Below are 20,615 nucleotides of genomic sequence, written 5' to 3' on the forward strand. Positions count from 1 at the left end.
TAACAGATGCGATCCGTCACAATAACGAGAAATACCCTGTAACTCAGAAACAAATGAAGATAGCAAATTTCTGATTTGACAATCGAGTTTGCCATGAAAATCGAGCTCGAGAACGTCGTGTCAGATTTATCATATCTCTAGTAGTTTCTGAAATACCTTGAATTCCCATCGAAAATGGACCAGCCTGTACATTCATAAATTTTTGCGTCTGTTTAAAAATAATAATTTACCTCTGATCACACTGATTCCAATTGTCTTTTTGTTAATGTCTAGACTGAAACAGATAAACTATGTTATAAATTTAACAAACTTAACAAATTAAACGAAAGTATTATGAAATATATTTACTTACTGAGGAAGACGGTGCACAAACACATGAAAGTAGAATTACTGGAAAAGCCTTTGACCACATCATTTGTAGAATCTGATTAATAATTGTCTTTGCAATATTTTTTCTAACTAACCATTGTAACTTATTGGCGAAAATGTACATAGAAAATCTCACCTATTATAAAAACATGGTCATAAATTAAAAAGAAAACAAACTTATGGAAATTCAACTAATAATTTTTCGTTGTAGTAAATGTCAGTGTAAACTGTTACTTTGTGTAACTTTGCTGATGATATATCTTTAAAAAATGTAGGTCAAGTATACGTAACTTGCATGTACTGCTAATGTCTGTAATTATTTTTTACGACTTTATATGCCAACCTATAGCAAAAAAATTGTCAGAGACAAGTTATTTTCCCCTAAAGCGACAGTGATGGATACTTGAATAAATCATTCCTACTTTATTTTCTCTTATTACAACTTTAAAATATACTGTATTTGCCTTCAAGAATATATTTGTACAAGTTTTTTGTTTAAAGGAACTCGGGAAGAACACCTAGGTATAAATACGAGTACTTTACTTTACCGAGCTTTCTAGAGTTAATAGCCCTTATCTAGACATTCGTTCCTTAAGACTATCGGTATGTGTGTATGTAAGAGTACAGAAAGCTTTAAAAGATTACATTAGTCGCCACTTTACCGTATCACTTGTTTAACAACTTTTATGTTTTACAAAATGGTCACTTATGATAAGACAAGTATGTTTAAATGCATGTTCTACAATCGAGATATGGTTTACGATATGAATGAATTTGTCTTTAATTTTACAAAAAGTAAAACAGGAACATGCATTTATTCTGTTCACTTTTCTATGTAATTTTAATATTCGTCAAACTTTCAAAATATACAATCAAAATAACAAATTTTACATTTCCTGCCGTTTATTTTTTTCTGTACGTTAAAAAACGTTGGGGATCGCTGACTTCTTCGACTGTTATATTGTTTTTTAATTTCTGAATATCAAATTCACTTTTATAGTCCAATTAAATAAGCCATTAAATCGAAATTTTGGTCAACTTGCCTGAATTTTTGATATGAGTTAGTTTGAGGTATGTTATAACCAAGGGTGAAAAAAGGAGTTTTTCAAGATAACTCAAAAGGGGCAAGGGCTAGAAAAAAAGTTTCTTACAAAAGTTGTGAAGCATACAATTCTACATAAAAATGCCATCTTAACTTTTTCTTATACTATTACAATTAACAGAGTTAGGGAGGCTAGAAGTTAAGGGAAGATTTCAGAAATTTAAAAAAATCATAACAAGCAGAAAAACGAATTAATTTTGTAATTTTTTTTTTCAATCTACTCTAAAAATGTAGGGACAGTATTTTTTTTATCGGCGGAAAAACATATTTACGGGGTGAAATACACCCTCAAAGTTCGCCCCCCAAAACAGTTTTTTCAAAATTTCTGGAGTTCTAATCAATATTTTGAAATGAAACAAAATGGAAATTACTTATGATAAAAAACAAATATTTCGCAAGTGATTCCGCGTTTGGGGGTTGCTACCCTCATTTTTTATTTCGGAAAAACTATATTTTTCATTTATAAAAAGATCATATTTACTCAAAAATAATTAAAAATATGATTTATGTAAACAAATTGACAAAATTAAAGTGACCTGTTTCGAGGTTTTCGTTAAAATCTCTGTTTAGGGGGGTGAACAACAAATTTGAAATTGTTATAACTTTCTTATTAAAAATTAAAAAATATATCTATTTCTCTGAAAAAAGAGGTTACATTTTTTAGAGTAGATCGAAAAAAAATTATAAAATTCATTCATTTTTCTGCTTATGATTTTTTTAAATTTCTGAAATCTTCCCTTAACTTCTAGCCTCCCTAACTCTGTTAATTTTAATAATACAAGAAAAAGTCAAGAGGCCATTTTTATGTAGAATTGTATGCTTTACAACTTTTATACGAAACTGTGTTTCTAGCCCTTACCCGTTTTGAGTTAAAAACTCCTTTGTTTTATCTTTTTTCGCCCTTGGCCGGGGGTTGAACATAAAATTACTGTCACTTATTGTTATAACATTCCTCAAACTAACTCATATCAAAAATTCAGACAAGTTGACCAAAATTTCGATTTAAAGGATTATTTAATTGGAATTATTCTTACTAGTCTACTATTTCCACTCAAAATAAATCTGTTTTCACATTTTTCTCAAAATTGCTTATATGAAGAGGACAACAAAGATATTCTCATACTAAAAAACAAATCTATTTGACCGGGACAATAGTTTGGAAAATATTGAAAGGTACAGTTCTAAACTTTTTTTAACTTTGAATTGAAAAGGGGCAAGATTTGCTTAAATCTTGAATCATATGTGACTTAGGATCCATGTCTTATCGAAAATTTAAACTGGATTTAACTAAATCCCCTAGAAACAGCTAATCAAATGTCAACATTCTCAACAAAACTGGATTTACTTAAATCGTAATTAAAATTAATTTGACAAACTGCGGTATTTTTGGGGAAAAAATGGAGGTTATTTTAAAATTGTGGAAAATCTAAATTTGATAGTATTTACAAATTTAAGCTACACATGTTAGACGTCTTTTAATTTTATTTAATTAATAACGACCGTATCTGTATTCTATTTTGTCATATCACTTCTGAGAACTCTAATTTTATGCGTAGTGTCAGGTGACTTTTAAATATGCACTTGCTATTCCGTCGTACATCTGCTCCATCGGTTGTTGCCGTTTTACGAAAAAACGGGGTCTCCAAAAATAACCATAAAAAATCGGGGACACTAATGGGTTTGTTGAACGGTTATAAGCAGCTGGCGTGTGATTGCGGATTTGTGAAATGTGTCTTGTTTAATAAAATCTACCTAATAATTCGCCACGGTTGTAATCAACCTGCATTAGATAGCGGATGTGCCAGAAAGTTCGGATTTATGTGTTTTCTCACGGGTTCCTGGATTTCGGTTGATTACAGCGGCATAGTTGAAACATGGGACTTAATATTTCCGCGTTATTAAATGTTATGATAATATAATACTACTTGATTTGGTATAAGCAAATATTTGTCGTTTTGAAAAATGAACAAACTTGCATGCATGTCAAGTGTAGAACTAATTTTTTTCACAATTTTACATTGAATAGGTACGTATCAAATGTCGAAAAAAAATTTGTTAATACAATTTAAGATTATTTTTTTTATTGAAAAAATGGTACTTTTGAAAAAAAAAACAGTTTTTTAAAGCTTTGAAAACTGAAAAAAGAGCAATAAATCGTATAGCGATGCATGCGTAAAAAAATGCATGAAGATTCACTTAGGGGTATCAACTTAAATTAATGCAATTAATTTTAATTTGATGAAATACGGCATGCGAAGAAAAAATCACATCAAAACTGAACAGAAAATGATTCAGTATAATTTTCAAAATATCAAATTTTTTTATTTTTTTATTTTAGAAGTGAATTTTTTTTCGACATTTGAAATATTCAATGTGAAATTGTAAATGAGATATCGCAAAAAAATTTTGAAAATTTTGATTTTTGTTCAATTGATTTTTTTTCAAAATTTGGATTTTTTTTATTCTATTTTTGATGAGTATTTAACGCGAAATTGTGGGGAAAATAACGCAATTTTTTTTTTACCTTAATCGTCATTAACTGATGTTTAAGGAGCAGTAAGTCTGCTTCTTTAATTTTTTTTATAAAACTTAGACGATTGAAGAAAGGAAAACGGTTGGACCGATCGATTTTACAGAGCATGTATTGAGCTGAAAAAAAACCCACAAACATTGATATCTTTTCGTAATATGTATTTGCAAAGTAGTCGTTGATTTTCCAAAACAGCAGAAAAAGTCATTTTTTGCAATTTCTCAAATCAATAGTGAGTATAAAAAAATTATCAAACATACCAAAAGGCCCTTAAAGAGAATTGATTCAAATTTACAAAAATCAAAAAATGAGGTGACTTCATTCAATAGCGGATATCTCAATCAGAAAAAATCGTACAGAAAATCAACAAAGTCGAATTGAAGCTGTGGAATCAGGTTAAATTTCCCTGGCATTGATTAAGCCAGAAAAAAATTTCTGAGCCCATGGGCAGTTTTAAAAAAAAAATTGTAAAATATTTGCCTTGCAATATTTCTTTTGATTGCATCGAGTGATGCTCAAAAATAATTTTAATACAACTATGTATTCAGGAAATTTTCATCTCAAGATTTCAAAACTAGAATCTTCAAGCTTCAAGATGCTTTCCTTTTTTTTCGATACGACCATTATTCATGAAGATACAGCTTTTCAAAAATCACAAAAAAAATTTGAAAATGATAATAAAACGCATTTCATAGGAAAAGTATGAAAATTTAAAAAACATTTTTTTTTATTATTATAAAAAAATATTTTCTGAAAAACTATTATTTCAAGCTATGACATTATAATTAACAATTTTCGCAGTTTATAATGCTGAAAATTGTGTTAAAAGGCCGACTTTGTGAATTGTGAAGCATGTTCCAACCATTAGAAAAATGATAGACAAATTTTAACGACGGATTTGGATTTATCGTACCAAATTATACAATTTTTTTTGGCTGGCAACAAGAAAATTCATGAAAATTTCAGATGACTTTGAGAAGATCATTTGAAGGTCAGATCATAAAAATTCGTTACAATGATAATTTTCCCAAAATCTACATTACCTAAGCTTTCATTTGCCTCCTTGTTCATTTTTCTACTTCAACTCTTAAGTCGAGATATTTGATTTTAGCACACCTCAGAATAATACAGTGTACGCCGCCAATAACGACCGTGTTGGGAATTTGGCGGAACCATCAATAGATACGATCAAACGTCAAACCATTATCAAGTGCGTTAACCAGAGTAAAGTTTCTGGTCGGTAAACGAAGTACATAGTCTCAAATTTATTTGCCACTGCTGTCGATAGTGTGTCAAGCAAGTTATAGACAATCGCAATAATGATTAATGTTTCCAAGTTAATTTTAAATATGAGTTTCACCCAACAATGGAATATTAACAATCAGTATTATATCTATATTTCATTGAACATTTACGTACACCTACATATTGTTCGAGATTAAATGCGTATATTAATCCCAATAAAGCACCCATCGAGATTTGAGATTAAGTAGATGTGATTGATTCATTAATCTTACTAAAAAATATATCTATAAGTCTGATAAATAACTAATATATGTTTTAAAGTGGATGACAAAGATAACAGTCCGAAATATTACAAGTAAACATCAGATCAACGATTGTCGAACAACTTTCCTATTTAAATTTGTAGGTTATGCTCTTGTGTTAATACAGGGTGGTCCCGAGGTAATGGGTAGATTCCCCATGCAAAAATATTGTGATTTAGCCGAACTTACCTTAGTTCAATAGTTGATAGTTAAAGAGAACAAGGTATTAAATGTAAAATATCATTTCAGTTTTTTTTTCATTTATTCCTTAACAAATGCAAATATTCTCACAAAATTTTGGGTAGATGAATTGAAATCTGTTCACATTTTGGTTGAAGTTTATAGAGGGCGCCAGCTGCCGGAGATAGAATGTGTTGAAAACTACATATTTTTTTTTGTAATTTAAGGTATCTCATCTTTGGTATCAAATTCTTATTTTACCAACTTTTTTACACAAAAGAGGTATACCTTATGAAAGTAGCTATCTCGCACCGTTTTCGAGATATATGTATCCGTATCTCTTTAACTATCAACTTTTGGACTAAGGAAAGTTCGGCTAAATCACAATATTTTTGCTTCAGGAATCTACCCATGAATTTTGGCCCATTACCTCGGAATCACCCTATATAAGTCAATTATTATCAATAAGGTACAAACAATAATTTATTGTTAATGACAATTGCGTTCAAGGTGAGTTAATTTCGATGCTTTTGAGAGATCCACTTATTTCTCAATGACATAATAAAAGTATGTAGTTAAAATATCAAGGGCTTGATTTTTGAGAAACCCATAAGAAAATATTTGTTAAACGTTTTTACGAATGTCAAAAATATTTTTTTTTCCAATTCGACTTTCATGGTACAACACAGTTATACTTATCAAACTTTTTTTACATATACAGGGTGTAAATAAATAAGTGCGAAAGGGGTAGCTTTTTCTATTTTATTTTTATGAAAGACCCACCTTATTTTTCGACAATCACCGCCTGAATTTTTTCCTTATTTATTTTCACTGTGTATATCAGGTATCATATATTATTTGAAACGAAAAGTATATAAAAATTATCATTATAAAAATGTATAAGTTTGGGCTATTACATTACTGAAGAATCAGAAGTTATAAGAAAAATATCACGGTTACACTGGATTCTATGCCAAAAACTATAAAATGTGTATATGCATAATACTTTCTGTTCAAGATATAAGCACCAAGAATTATTTTTTTGTAAATCAATTATTTATTGATACAATTCAGTGTATCTATCTACTATTTTTCTTTCATTGATATATCAAAAAAATACCTGCGTTTATGGGACACTTAATTGTGTTAAGAAACAACTAAATAACAGAAAAAAAACGTGTAAATATAATGTATACATACATCATTCAAAAGCAAATTTTAAGCAGGTTTCAAATGTCGGAAAATGTATAGGGTACTTCATTTAACAAAATATAGATTTGTGTTATAAATGATGAATCGGAAATTACAGAAAAATATTACTTACGCCGCTAAAATATACAGGGTGATTCCTTAATAATGGGACAGAGCTTAAGAGCATGTTGCTGACCTCAAAATAGAGTGATTAAGCCAAATATGCCTTATCCGATTGTTGCTCCTTTTCAATCTACAGGGTGTTAAAGTTGAAAAGATATTTTAGATTTTTTTAAATATCTTGAGCATCTTTGAACGGATTATCTTGAAAGTTTGTACACCTATGTTTTCTGAGGTGGTAATTACGGAAATGGTAACTATTTTGCAATCACATCTAGAATGCGCTAGTTGTAGTGTTCGGTCGGAGTGAATATATGTCAAACTTTTTTGTCCTTCAAAAATCTGAATTTCCAATATGAAATTATTAAACTACGTTCAATTCTAAATAAAAAAGATATACCTGTTAAAAATCGATAAACTTAACCGTTTTCGAAATAAGAACGATTTACTATTTCTTTACAAAATTATTTGTTTGAACGTACGCCTTTAAATAAGATGACTTAAATGAAGTAGGCCGCTGTCATGAAATGTCATGTATTATTTATGTCAATTCTAAGCAACTTACAAATACTAGACAGTTTAGTTGTTCTTCGTTTGTGATTTTTTTCATTAAAATGCCGCGTCATAATGATTATTCGTTTGTTGAAATGAGGAACATGGTATGTGTGTATGCCCAAGAAAATTATTGTGGTCGTCATGCAGCAGCGAGATACTTGGAGTTATATGCAAATAACAGACAACGTAACCACAAGCTTTTCAAAACGTTGTACGACAGATTAGGAGAAACGGGATTATTTCGCCCTAAACGAGACGTTGGAAGGCCTAAATTATTAGCGGTGGAGCAAGAAGAGGATGTTTTAGTGCGAATTGCCGAAAATACGCAAACAAGCACACGCCAAATTTCATCAGTTACTGGTGTAAGTCAGCCTTCCGTCTTCAGAATACTCCACAAAGAAAAATTGTATCCTTACTATTTTCGTCTGGTTCAACAGTTGATGCCACAAGATCCTCCTGGTAGATTTCGGTTCGCAAAGTTTCTTCGTCGGCAACAAAATGCTGACCCTACATTTTATAATAAAATATTGTTTACGGACAAGCTACATTTACCCGGCGCGATGTATTTAATTGGAGAAATGGCCATTCCTGGGAACTGGAAAATCCTCACTTGCCACGAGAACAACATTTTCATCATGAATTCTCAATACATATTTGGTGTGGAATGCTTTCCGATAAAATTTTGGGACCATTTGTGTTACCCCGTCCACTTAATGGGGAAAATTATTTAAATTTTTTAACAAATGACTTGCCACTCGTTCTTGAAAATATCCCCTTAAATTTACGGCAAACCTCTTGGTTTATGCATGATGGTGCTCCCGCACATTACTCCCGACCAATAAGAGAATATCTTGATATAAGTTTTCGAAACCGTTGAATTGGTCGCGGCAGCGAAGTGCCTTGGCCTGCGCGTAGCCTTGATTTAAATCCCCTAGATTTTTATTTGTGGGTTAACGTTAATTCTTTAGTTTATAAAGATGTTATACATACTCGAGAAGATCTGTGGGCAAAAGTACAAGAATCTGTTAACATTATCAGAGACCAACAAAGAAGTCTATTCAGTGTCGGACAAAATTTTAACAAGAGAATAAAAAAATGTATTGAAAACAATGGTCGCCACTTTGAGAATCTTTTGTAATTAGACTTATGCATAATAAAATTTTCAGTTGTTACTGTGTTTGTTTTAATTCGTAATTAAGTCATCTTCTTTAAAGGCGTACGTTCAAACAAATAATTTTGTAAAGAAATAGTAAATCGTTCTTATTTCGAAAACGGTTAAGTTTATCGATTTTTAACAGATATATCTTTTTTATTTAGAATTGAACGTAGTTTAATAATTTCTTATTGGAAATTCAGATTTTTGAAGGACAAAAAAGTTTGACATATATTTACTCCGACGGAACACTACAACTAGAGCGTCCTAGATGTGATTGCAAAATAGTTACCATTTCCATAATTACCACCTCAGAAAACATAGGTGTACAAACTTTCAAGACAATACGTTCAAAGATGCTCAAGATATTTAAAGAAATCGAAAATATTTTTTTCTAATTTAACACCCTGTAGATCGAAAAGGTGCAACATTTGGATAAGGCATATTTGGCTTACTCGCTCTATTTTGAGGTCAGCAACATGCCCATAAGCTCTGTCCCATTATTAATTAATCACCCTGTATTTACACAAATCTAATATTTTAAAAAACAAAAAGGTATAGGATATCGTAGAAAAATATTACAATTGAAAAACGCCCTGTGTCTGTGAAACGAATGAAGATATCGGACGATGGGTTTCTCTATTCAACTTTTCTCGATAATCGAACCCGTTACATACAAAACAAAACAAAATTTTTTTGTCTATATTTTCCGAAAATTGAAGAAACGTTTTAAAACGTCGAGTTTGGCTTTGTCAGTCTATTTTGCTGTTATTATTCGCTGGAACATGGTTCAGATAATACGCTTTACGCTTTACAAAATTGCAAAATATAACCTAAATAAATTTTACAAAACAGTAAATATCTGTTTACATCACTCGTCTTTAAAATCCACCTAGACTAGACACCGTACCGCGATCACCGAACCAATCTCCTTCCATTGATAAATCTTCCTCCACCACCAAAAAAAAGCATCTTCGTGAAAGAAGAAAGTCGGTCCCTCCGGATCAAAGAGAAGGTGAACTTTAAAGGCCGTTAAATTGCTGATAGTAAACTCTACTACACTAGTAGGTTACTACTTACTATAGGCCGACAAGGTACGTCAGGGACGTTGACCTCATCCGTCCTTAGAATTTTACTTCAGCTACAGCCTACCGACATTCATGAGATGGGAAGGTTGTTTATTGCCTTCCACCTTCCCACCACTGAATCATCATCGTTATTAAGTTCATATGTAATGCGCAATTATGTTGATGATGGATCAGTACCGTTACTTGTGAGAAATTTGCGATAATTTTTGTTTACGGCACTCTGAAAGGTGTTTGTAATCTTTGATGGCGCACAAAAAAAGGCGTTCTTTCCGATTTTTACAAAAGATGGTCTAAATAAACACAATATATTAGTGAAGCATGTACAGAGTAAATCAAATTCAAAGTGTAGTAGTAACAATGTTACATCTCACTTATACTCACCCTTTGTCTGTAGTTATAACAACAGACATAGCCCGATCATTCGTTGGATATCTCTTCTGTGCTATAATCAGCGCCGGATTAAGCCTCGGTGGGGCCTGGGTCTTGAAGGGAAGGGGCCCTCTTAAACTTCCTTTATGAGGAAGCAAATGTCCTTTTAAATTAATTAATTTAGTATGCTATTTTCTTAATACTAAATTTTATATTTCTAATGAAAATGATTTGTTCAGGTAAAAAATAGCATTAGAAATTGTCATTAAGTATTTTTATTACCGTTCATTAGTCTGGTTTTTTTTTAATTTTTCCAATAGCATGTGGGGCCCTCGGAGCCTGTGGGGCCCGGGGCTACAGCCCCCCCCCCTTGCCCCCTGGTTAATCCTGGTTTTGATGCATGTATTAACTATAAGAGATATGAAAATAGTTTATAAAGGGGGAAAGTTTTAGACAGTTCTCTTAATGGCTATTGCAGACCGGTCCTAGCTCTTAAGTTATTTTGAAAAAGATAAATGTGGCGTTTTCGAAAATCGTCTGTATAACTTTTTTATTTAATGGAATTTTTAAAATCTGAAAACACTTTTTCACATCAAGTTTTTTCTAGGAATTTTACTGTATATTAAGCTGAGCAAATAGAGCATTTTTTAAGTAAGAAAAAATGTCAAAAACAACCTCAAAAATCAATGTTTTAATATTTTTAGTAAATCTGGCAACACCGCACAATTTTTCGAAACTTATAGAATAGTCTAAAATTTTTGTAAAAGCTTATCATTAATGTCATGGCGTTGAATGAAAAAGTTACGCTTTGCGTTATTCTGTTGAAGAAAAATGTGATATATTAGAATGCTTTATTAAAAATAATAGAAAAGCAATAGTATTCCAAGATACCAATACCTGTATCACCAAAATGGTCCACACTGTATGTCTGATGAGTTCGGCCGACGAATAACTAGATATTCAGCTGCTGGTCTGGGCATTAATCCGCAGAGTAGTTGTTTTAGTAGTTTAATTTTAGAATATCCCAAATACTACTAAAATTAAAAAAACTGATGACACCTTGACTTCGACTTTCAAGACAAATTTGACTGTCAAATATTATATTCATTTGTTTTCGACTTACAGGGCGGTAAGTCACTTTTTGGCGACTGTAGAATCGATAAGCAATACACTCTTTTAATGAATTTCATAAATAGTAATTGATGTTTTATTTAGAAAACGAACTATTTTCGAGTAATTGTCATTATATTTTAGTTTTTAAATAGCTTATATTTTCAAATAACAGAACAAATCGACAGTAACTCTAAGACTACTCATTTCATCAGTTAAAAAAGATTGTTTGAGTAATTTTTTAGGAGCAATATCTCTTGAAAGTTTCAAGTTTCTACACCAATTATAATATTTTAATTTTTTGATGACGAAGTTGTATTTAAAATCGTATTTATAACTAAAAGTTCCTAAATTATTTAGGAACATTAGGGATTTGTTTGGGTTATTTCTGTTAAAGTAGTATTTTAGATTTACTGTTTATTTATTAAACTGGTATGCTTATTTCAAATATAAAAATTAATAATTAGAATATTGCTCATTTTCCGAATAAAACGAAGACATCTTTTTTCTTTGAAATAGAACTGGAATCAAATGCATTTATTGAATTTCAAAATATTCAATGGTGTGAGTATCTCCGCCAATGGTTGATGTAATATTACACAAATTTAATTAACTTTTCTTTTGAATCACTAGCTCAAGTGCCTTGGTTTACATTAAACATCTTCTGGCGTAAATATTATAATTTAATAAAAATTAAAGCCTTCAACAAAAAGTTTATTTTTTTTAAACAACCAGAGAAGAACGTAAATTTTTATTTGAAGAAATAGTTGACGTAAGGTTAACAGTTTTCAAAATACAGCAAGTATTAATATTGGGGAGTTTCATCGCAATGTGACAACAGCGTTTAACCTAACGCTACACAGCTGGTGCATACCACGTGTGTCCTACGAAAAAAATGTAAACAACTATTATTGTGAAACGTTTAAATTTCAAGACAATTGTTTTCCAGTTTTTAAATAAATAAAATAAAATGTATCGATTTTGTAGGACGAAGATAGTGTTGTGCTTAAATTTTAGCTCGAGTTTTTAGTAATTATGAATCTCTTAAAACAGGAACTTTTAATCAAATTATGAATTTGAAAAATATGTAATTAAAGTACCCAAAAATTCACGTCATCCAAATAATCATACGTATTAAAAATAATTTTGATACTTACCAAAAAGCAAAATTCAATAATTTTTAAAGTACAGAACAAACTACAACATATGCTCAAAATGTCCATCACCATTTTCGATGCACGCACGACACTTTCGAATACAATTTTCGCGCACTCGCTGGAAAACACTTCAAGAAAAGGAAATAGTGGTACGCAAAAAACATTCAGACACGGTCCAATTTCAGATACCAACTGAAATGCGTAGTGCTGGACAGCTTAGTACCTCGTGTTATCCGCCGCGCCCTTGTCACATTGCTCGATATGAATTTTATCGAATTTTAAATTTACTACAACGCTAATTATTTTTTAGAATTAAGCATAAAGAAGTTCAAAAAAGTGATAAACATTATGTTTTATGGTATTCTATGCACGCGATTATGTCAATATTCCTTAATTAATCGAACTTTTGTACATCAAGTTGGAGATTTTGTTAATTTTTTTCTCGGAAATAGTTGAGTTTAGGACCCATGTCATATAAGGTTTTTTTGTTTATTTTGATGAATTCTATCGTCTGTTAAAATTAAGGCAGTAAAACTTCTAACACTGTGTATAAGTCACCATAAATGCTGTAAAAATGTGCCTTTTTTTTAAATTAAAAGTTATTTTTTGTAAGGAAGGAATTTTCAGACTTCAGAAAAAAATTGAAATAATCGAAAATTAAATTAAAAATTGAAGACTCGAAATAAAGAAACTTGAAACAACTTTTAGTTGTTTTTTATCAAATTTCAAATAAAAGCAAACTAAAAAGCCGATTTAAAAAAAAAACATAATTTTGCAGAAGAAAAATCTTCAGATTCCTTGTATGACTTTTCCCGACACCCTATTTTTCCGGAGATATTGGACCTAGACCCATAGATAGCCAGTTAGATTTTCATAAAGAAATATATAAGTTTGCTTACCGAGAACTTTACTAAAAAAACTAATATCACCAATCGACAGAAGTTGTCAAATTTATTTGTCACAAAAATAGAATACCTAATAACTCGAAAAAAAATTGAAGATATCAAATAATTGTTTTGACAGTTACATTTGTCTTGATAATTGTTGTTCCCCACCCACTTGAAAATAAAACCATTGAAAAATATTTAAAAAAAGGTCTATTACAATATTACATACTTCTTCGCCACTGGAGAATGGAACGAAATGCAGGAAAATTTCCCGTGAAAATAGTTTTTACCTGCAAATAACCGTAGAAGGCTATTAAAAATCTATCATAGCTCGAAACCAACGTAACATTCCCAAGTATAATTAGTCTTGCGCAAATGGAATCAGGAATGTACAAATTCAAGGTCCATAATCGTTGCTAAATAGTATTAAACCCTTATAAAGGCTCCTAATGAAACCTATTAAGGTTCCAGCGCTGAAAAATACTCGTAAACACGTTCCGCGAAGTCCAATTGGATTCTCGAAACGAATTAATATCCATTTTCGAGTACATAATTTAATTACCATAGGAAGCAGCCGGGCTCTTTAATGACCCCTATGACCCGTTGACCTGTCACTGTGGTTGTGAGGGGAGCCTACGACAAAATCGTACAAAATGCCCGCCGTGCTTGTAATTTAACCGTTTATTTTTCGGAGTCTGGGTGTACGGGGACGAGCCACTAAATAAATTGATAAACCGCTTGAATGAAGTAGCTCGTATTCTTGTAATGTCTTTAATTTGTCCAAAAATGTCGGACATATTATTAGAAATTTAGCCGTTGTTGTATCATCAATTGTTCAGAAAAGAAAACAGGAAAAATTGGGAAAAAATTATTTTTCCGTATTTCCCGAAGTAAAATAAAATTGGAAAATTTAAAGAAACTTGAAATAAACAGACACTTGAAAAGTGTTTATTAAAATATGTTTTCAGATATATTTTAGTCGAGCACATTTGTACAACCTAAGAAAATAATAATAATTAAAAAAAAATAACATGTAAGGTATATTTTTAATCAAATTTCAACATAAAAGAAAATTAAAAAACCGAGATCAGAAGAAAACATTATTAGTTCATGTCTGAATCTGAATACATATTTGATGCTTCGTAATCTTTTAGATTACAGAGCAAGATATCCTTGATCACCTTGCACATATTAAAATTCTTTATCAGCTTTTTCTAAAATTGGAAATGATGATGATGTTTTTTATTAAAATAATTAGTTTTTGATAGAAGTACCTATAATAACATTTATACTGACATAGTGGTTACAACTCCGACTACATTTTTTTTCCGGCGCTGAATTTTTCCTTACATTTTAAATCTCTGGTTACAAGTTGAACTTATCGTTAATTATTATTGAATTATATACAGGGTGTCCCACTAATGTCGGCGAGAAATTTCAAACTTATACTATATTCATCAATTTTTTGTGCTGAATTTATTTACGCAAAGAAAATTATAGCATTGCATTTAAAATTTTTGAGAAAAATCCATAAAACGGCATACTTTTAAAATAACGCCATATATAGGTTTCCAAATTGAGGTAAATGACATGACGCGTTCACCACGAGATAAATCATGAAAATACCTTTCCAACGAGGTATAACACTATGGGCTTTTGATGAGCCAATCCTTAGAAAAATGCATTTTTCTGATCAGACATTAGGGGCTTCCCCCACCCTTTCTGTCGAGAAATGTCAATAACAAAAGTTATGCGCATTGAATTCTGCTATCCATATTTGTACTATTTAATATACTTGAATACGATACAGTTCTGAGAAAAATTCAACTTTATGTTTTGGTATGTAAATTGCGCCCTCTGGTGGCCGAGCTACGGAATTGAAAACTATTTCCAGCGATTTCTCTTGGTTGATTTATTAATCAATTTTTCTTCCCGAAGCCCTAGGGCCTATACTTTATCTAATATCGTACCTCGCCGACCTCAGTAGGACACCCTGTATTATTCATATTTCAAATTTTTGTCATACGTTTAAATTCAACTTAAAATAAACAATAAAATCGTGTCAATTGTCATACTTGTCTTTAGAGCAAAAAACTTGCAAGTTGCACATACTATGGATCTATAACTTCACAAAAACTCCTATATACGGGGTACTTATGAAAACCTTTGACATAAAATGAAATACAACAAAATTGCAGCGCATTCTTTCACACCCTGTATAACATAAAGACACAAATAATTCCCCTACAGCCTGATTCAAGTTTTAAGTTTGTTAATTGTTAAGAATTTTAGAGTAATTCCAGATGGATCAATTTTTGGATGTTTCACTTTCAATTCATTTATATTGGCGTTTCATTGCTATTAATTGCAGTGTTGCAGATTTACATATAACTGCCGCTGCCGCTTTTATTGGTCGTTGTTGGTACTGCCAACTTAGCAGCATAAGAAGACATGGCAGAAGCGACCCTTATTGCAAAGCAAGCAATTGCCGTAGAAAAAGAAATAAATACACTGCAGTTTTTTTAACTTGTTCTCATATTTGGCCGAAAATTATTTCAGTCTCTGTTTTTTAGCTTAATTTTACTTGAAGATTGGTTGAGTCATACAGCTTCGTCGGTATGTTTGTCTTGTGTTAAGTCTTTTTCATTAACATACAATCGCCTTAGATGGATTTTATATGAGTTTATTTTGCGCATTGAATCATGACCTTAATTAGAATGATTATTTCATCCATTATTCAAACAGTTGATGGGTCTCGCAACTAAAGATTTCTTAGGAAACGCGGTTTATGCAATAAAATAGTTATTAGTTTCGAGATGTACGAACCAGTATCTGAATTAAGTATTATTATAAATATCACTATAAATTTCCAAGTAAATATGTATATTATTATGAAATTATTATTGGTGTGTAATCTAAACAAATGTTTAACCTTATTTAGAAATTGTACCGTAACATGTCCCTATAATGGTTTTTGTATGCGTTATACAAAAGAAAAGGAATTCCGCAATTATTACAATTTTTTTTGTTTAATACTGAATATCGAATATGGATACTCAATTCTCATTTCTGTGGTGTGTTTTATGTTTTAATTGGTGAGATTCGTTGAAATTCTGTCAAAGTGAAGAAGTAGATTTATTTTAACCTATCCAGGTTTTTTTAATTCTGCGCAGTCCGGTTCTGTCCAGGCTGCGGCGAAGATGAAAACTTTTATTGCTTAAATAGTTACTGGTGAATTAGTAGCAATTTATGAATGATTGGAGCTGTTGACATTGCAGTTGAACTCTTTCATATGGCGTCCTGGTGGGTGTGTATGAATAATGTTATGCGCCAGCACATCTGCCATAATCAGTGAAAAAATAATCCGAAAAAGAATTATGGGCACAAGAAAAAGACAGATTGTCAATTATAACGGTAAAAATGTAATTAAAAGTTCTATGAACAGAATTTCAAGAAAAAAATAAGAAAATAATAATAAAATATAAATAAATAATAATAAATAAAAAATAATAAAAATAAATAAGTTCTGTTATCGGAACTACTGTAACGATTTGCCGGCGTGCCTTGAAATTTTATCTCAATAAATTCGTACGGGCTGTAGTTAATTCTTACGACCACACGATAATCACTATGACGAAAAACTCTTTTTTGCGTTCTTAAACTTAAATTGATTTAAATAAAATGTGCGACTTTTTAAACTCACTTTTGACTTTAAATCAATTTGAGTTTTGTATAACAAAATAGAAATAGAAATATCCGAGGAAATAAAAACTGTAAAAAGTATCTAGGATGCATTACAATTTTGGGATGTATTAAAAACAAAATATTACGAATATATTGTTTCGGAATATGTCGGGTAAGAAAATGTCTAAAATATTCCCGATTTGCTCGTATCTCGTTTACTTTTCGAGATAAGGACGAAAATTCTCAACAAGAAATTACAATGCCCTACATCTACTGGCATCAAATTGGCGTAGAATGTATTTTTTTAAATTTTCAGTTGCCAAATAAAATTCGTTCTTTCTTCTGTTCCTAAGATTTCTTGTAAAATTAATGTAAGGCGATCATTTCCAGAATTTTTAGTTGACCAAATAAACATTCCCGTTTTTTTCAGGGTTTTCTAATATTGCTTGCTAAACCAATTCCGCCAACAGGAGTAATTTTTTTTTCGAATATTACGTCATAATAAATCGGGTACGAGAAACTTGAAATCTCGGTGTGCTTACATCTTCTTTATTTTCAGAGATATAAACTAAAATATATATTTATTATTTCCTGAATTCAGCAGACAATATTTCAGATTGTTAGTTGCTCTGGATTTTATGGAAAGAAAAAACAAATCGTCAATGTTTAAAACATTATTGTTATTATTCCATAGAATTTATTTGCAAAATACTGTTTTTAAATAACTCAGACACACGACCTAACATCACAAATTATTAAATATTTTAAGATTTCTTATATTAATGGCTTTTCGGGAAAAATATGAACAATGTAATAATTAAATACATATAACTTTCAGTATTGAAAACACATTAAAATAATATTACCATTTTAAAACAAAAAATTCCATTCGAACTTGATTGAAAGTAATACATTTTATGTTTGTATACAGTGTGTCCAAGATACGAATGGGATAGCATTAGGATCTAGGAAACGGTAAGAAATACGTGGTGGCTCAAATTATTAAAAAAGTTGTGGTTTTTTATACCTAACAATATGCCGTTTAGAAAGTTTTAAAGTTCCCGGTGGTTCTGGAGATATCTGGAAGAAAACGAAATTTTGCAATCGTTTAATTTTTTTTCTGGCTTTATTTAAAAGCGAATTTTAAAATAAATTGCATATTTTCAATGCCACTCCTTTAGCTCTATCCAATGGCGTCAACATTTTTGCAATCCGACAGTTCGTCTTCGAGGGGCCATCATCTGGTTCATTTTTTTAAATACGTCGCTGTTATTTTTATGACAAAATCTAGTCATTTTTAATTCTGAATTAGATGATATTAGTTTTAAATTTAATTTAAAAAGGTTTTTAGCTTGTTTTACAATTAGTTATCATTTAAAATTTTTCCTGAGTACGGCTCTGAACGCTTTCAAAATATCTATTGGAGGAAGTCATAACAGTATAAAACTCAATATAGCACATAATATCCAATATTTTTTTTATCAATAATTTAAAAAAGTTGTACCTAATAAAAAAATAATACGAATTTATGAAATGTTTTATTATTTCTATTTCTAATTAGTATTGCTAATAGTAGGTAGTTAAAAAATTGTTGGATATTTGTGCTGTATTGTCTTTTATACTGTTATGACCTCCTCCAATAGATATTTTGAAAACGTTCAGAGGCGTACTCAGGAAAAATTTTTAGATGATAACTAAAACAAGCTAAAAACTTTTTAAGCGATTACAATAGTAATGTCATCTAATTCAGAATTAAAAATGACTAGATTTTGTCATAAAAATAGCAGTGTATTTAAAAAAATGAACCTGATGATGGCCCCTCGAAGACGAAACATCGGATTGCAAAAATGTTGACGCTATTGGATAGAGCTAAAGGAGTGGCATTGTAAATACGCAATTTATTTTAAAATTCGTTTTCAAATAAAGCCAGAAAAACAATTTTTCAAAATTTCGGGTTTTCCAGAAAACTCCGGAACCACCCGGAATTTTAAAATTTTCTAAACGGTATATTGTTTGATATAAAAAAACATTTAACAACTTTTTTCTAAATTGAGCCACACCGTATCTCTACCGTTTCCTAGATCCTATGCTATCCCATTTTTTTCTTGGACACACTGTATAGTATACCTTGTTTAGACTGTAATGGAAAATAATATTGGCCAGGCATAGCAAAATAAATTAATATGTAATTAGTATATTTTAATTGTTGCCTTTGTAATAAAATATTTATCTGTAGAGTCCTGAAGATGTAATAAAACAGCGAAACGTCGATAAATAAATTGTTTTAAATTGTTGTTTTTTTTTCATTCCATAAGACTGACCAAAAATCCGGGTTAACTAATAATCTGAAATAAATATATTGTCGGTCGCTTTTACAGGTATGCCGGTATGTTTTTGTATGCATTTCATTTCAAACATCTTAATTGACAAATACTAGACCAAAAACATGTCTTCTTCTTTCAGGATTTGGAGTTCCATGGCGTCATGCGCTTCTATTTCCAAGACTCCGGCCAGAAGGTCGCCACGAAGTGCATCCGCGTGGCGTCCGACGCCACCGTCGAGGACGTGATCGGCACCCTGGTGGAAAAGTTCCGACCGGACATGAGGATGCTCTCCGTACCCTCCTACGCGCTCTACGAACTCCACGAGGGCTGTCCAGAACGAAAGATGGCCCCTGACGAAAAACCCCTCCTCGTCCAGCTCAACTGGCACGTGGACGATAGGGAGGGCAGGTTTCTTTTAAAGAACATTGACGATAAGACGGTAAGTGTAAAAAAGGACACATTTGCAAAAGGTATAAAATGTTGACAGACGTGGAAAATATTTTCACGACGTAAGATATTTTGTATAATGTAAAAAACGTTTAGAAAGTGTAAAAGACGATAATAAAATGTAAACAATGTTTATAATGCATTAAAACTGTATATAAAGTGTAAAAAGATATGTAAAATACGTTTTCCAAAATTAAAAATTTATATCTATACAAAATATAACGTTTACATGACGTGAAAATTGAAAAAAGTAAGTAAAAGTAAAAGTCAGTTTCAACATGTAAAAACGTTTAGAAGCTTCAAACTGTAAAAATTAGGTTTTCAACAAAAAAAATTACAAGCGACGATATAAAGAAATGTGAAAAAAGTTTATAAAATGTAAACACGTTTTTAAAACGTAAAAAATCTCTTACAGGATACAAAAATTCAAAAATATCAAAATGTGAAAAATGTTTACAAAAAATTGAACAAGTAAAAAACGTTTACAAAGTGTAATTTGCGAAATAAAAAACGTTTAGAAAATACAAAAACCGTTTACAAAATCTAACAACGTTTAGGAAACACGAAAATTTAAAAACGTAATTTTTTTTTATAAATGGCTACAACTGCTTACAACATGTAAAAAACTTTGGAGTCGTGGAAGATTCAAAATATTAAAAACGTTTACAAAATGTAAAAACGTTTAGAAGTTTTGAAAGATTCAAAATGTAAAAATACGTTTACAACTTTAAAAAGATTAAACCATTATGAAATGTTAAAAAAATACAAGCGTAGATATAAAGAAATGTAAAAAATGTTTATA

General features: G+C 30.8%; 1 protein-coding gene across 4 annotated transcripts in view; it reads left to right on the forward strand.

Annotated features, from left to right (window-relative positions):
- LOC108917078 (afadin) overlaps window positions 1-20,615 on the forward strand; it is a 264,104-nt gene that overhangs the window by 84,063 nt on the left and 159,426 nt on the right. For all 4 annotated transcript variants that reach the window (XM_023454370.1, XM_023454367.1, XM_023454368.1 and 1 more), the window contains exon 3: window positions 19,506-19,805. In XM_023454370.1, the coding sequence (XP_023310138.1) occupies window positions 19,506-19,805 (300 nt within the window). The remainder of the gene's footprint in view (window positions 1-19,505; window positions 19,806-20,615) is intronic.

Source organism: Anoplophora glabripennis, unplaced genomic scaffold (assembly GCF_000390285.2).
Source record: "Anoplophora glabripennis isolate ALB-LARVAE unplaced genomic scaffold, Agla_2.0 scaffold69, whole genome shotgun sequence".
In the NCBI taxonomy this organism is placed as follows: domain Eukaryota; kingdom Metazoa; phylum Arthropoda; class Insecta; order Coleoptera; family Cerambycidae; genus Anoplophora; species Anoplophora glabripennis.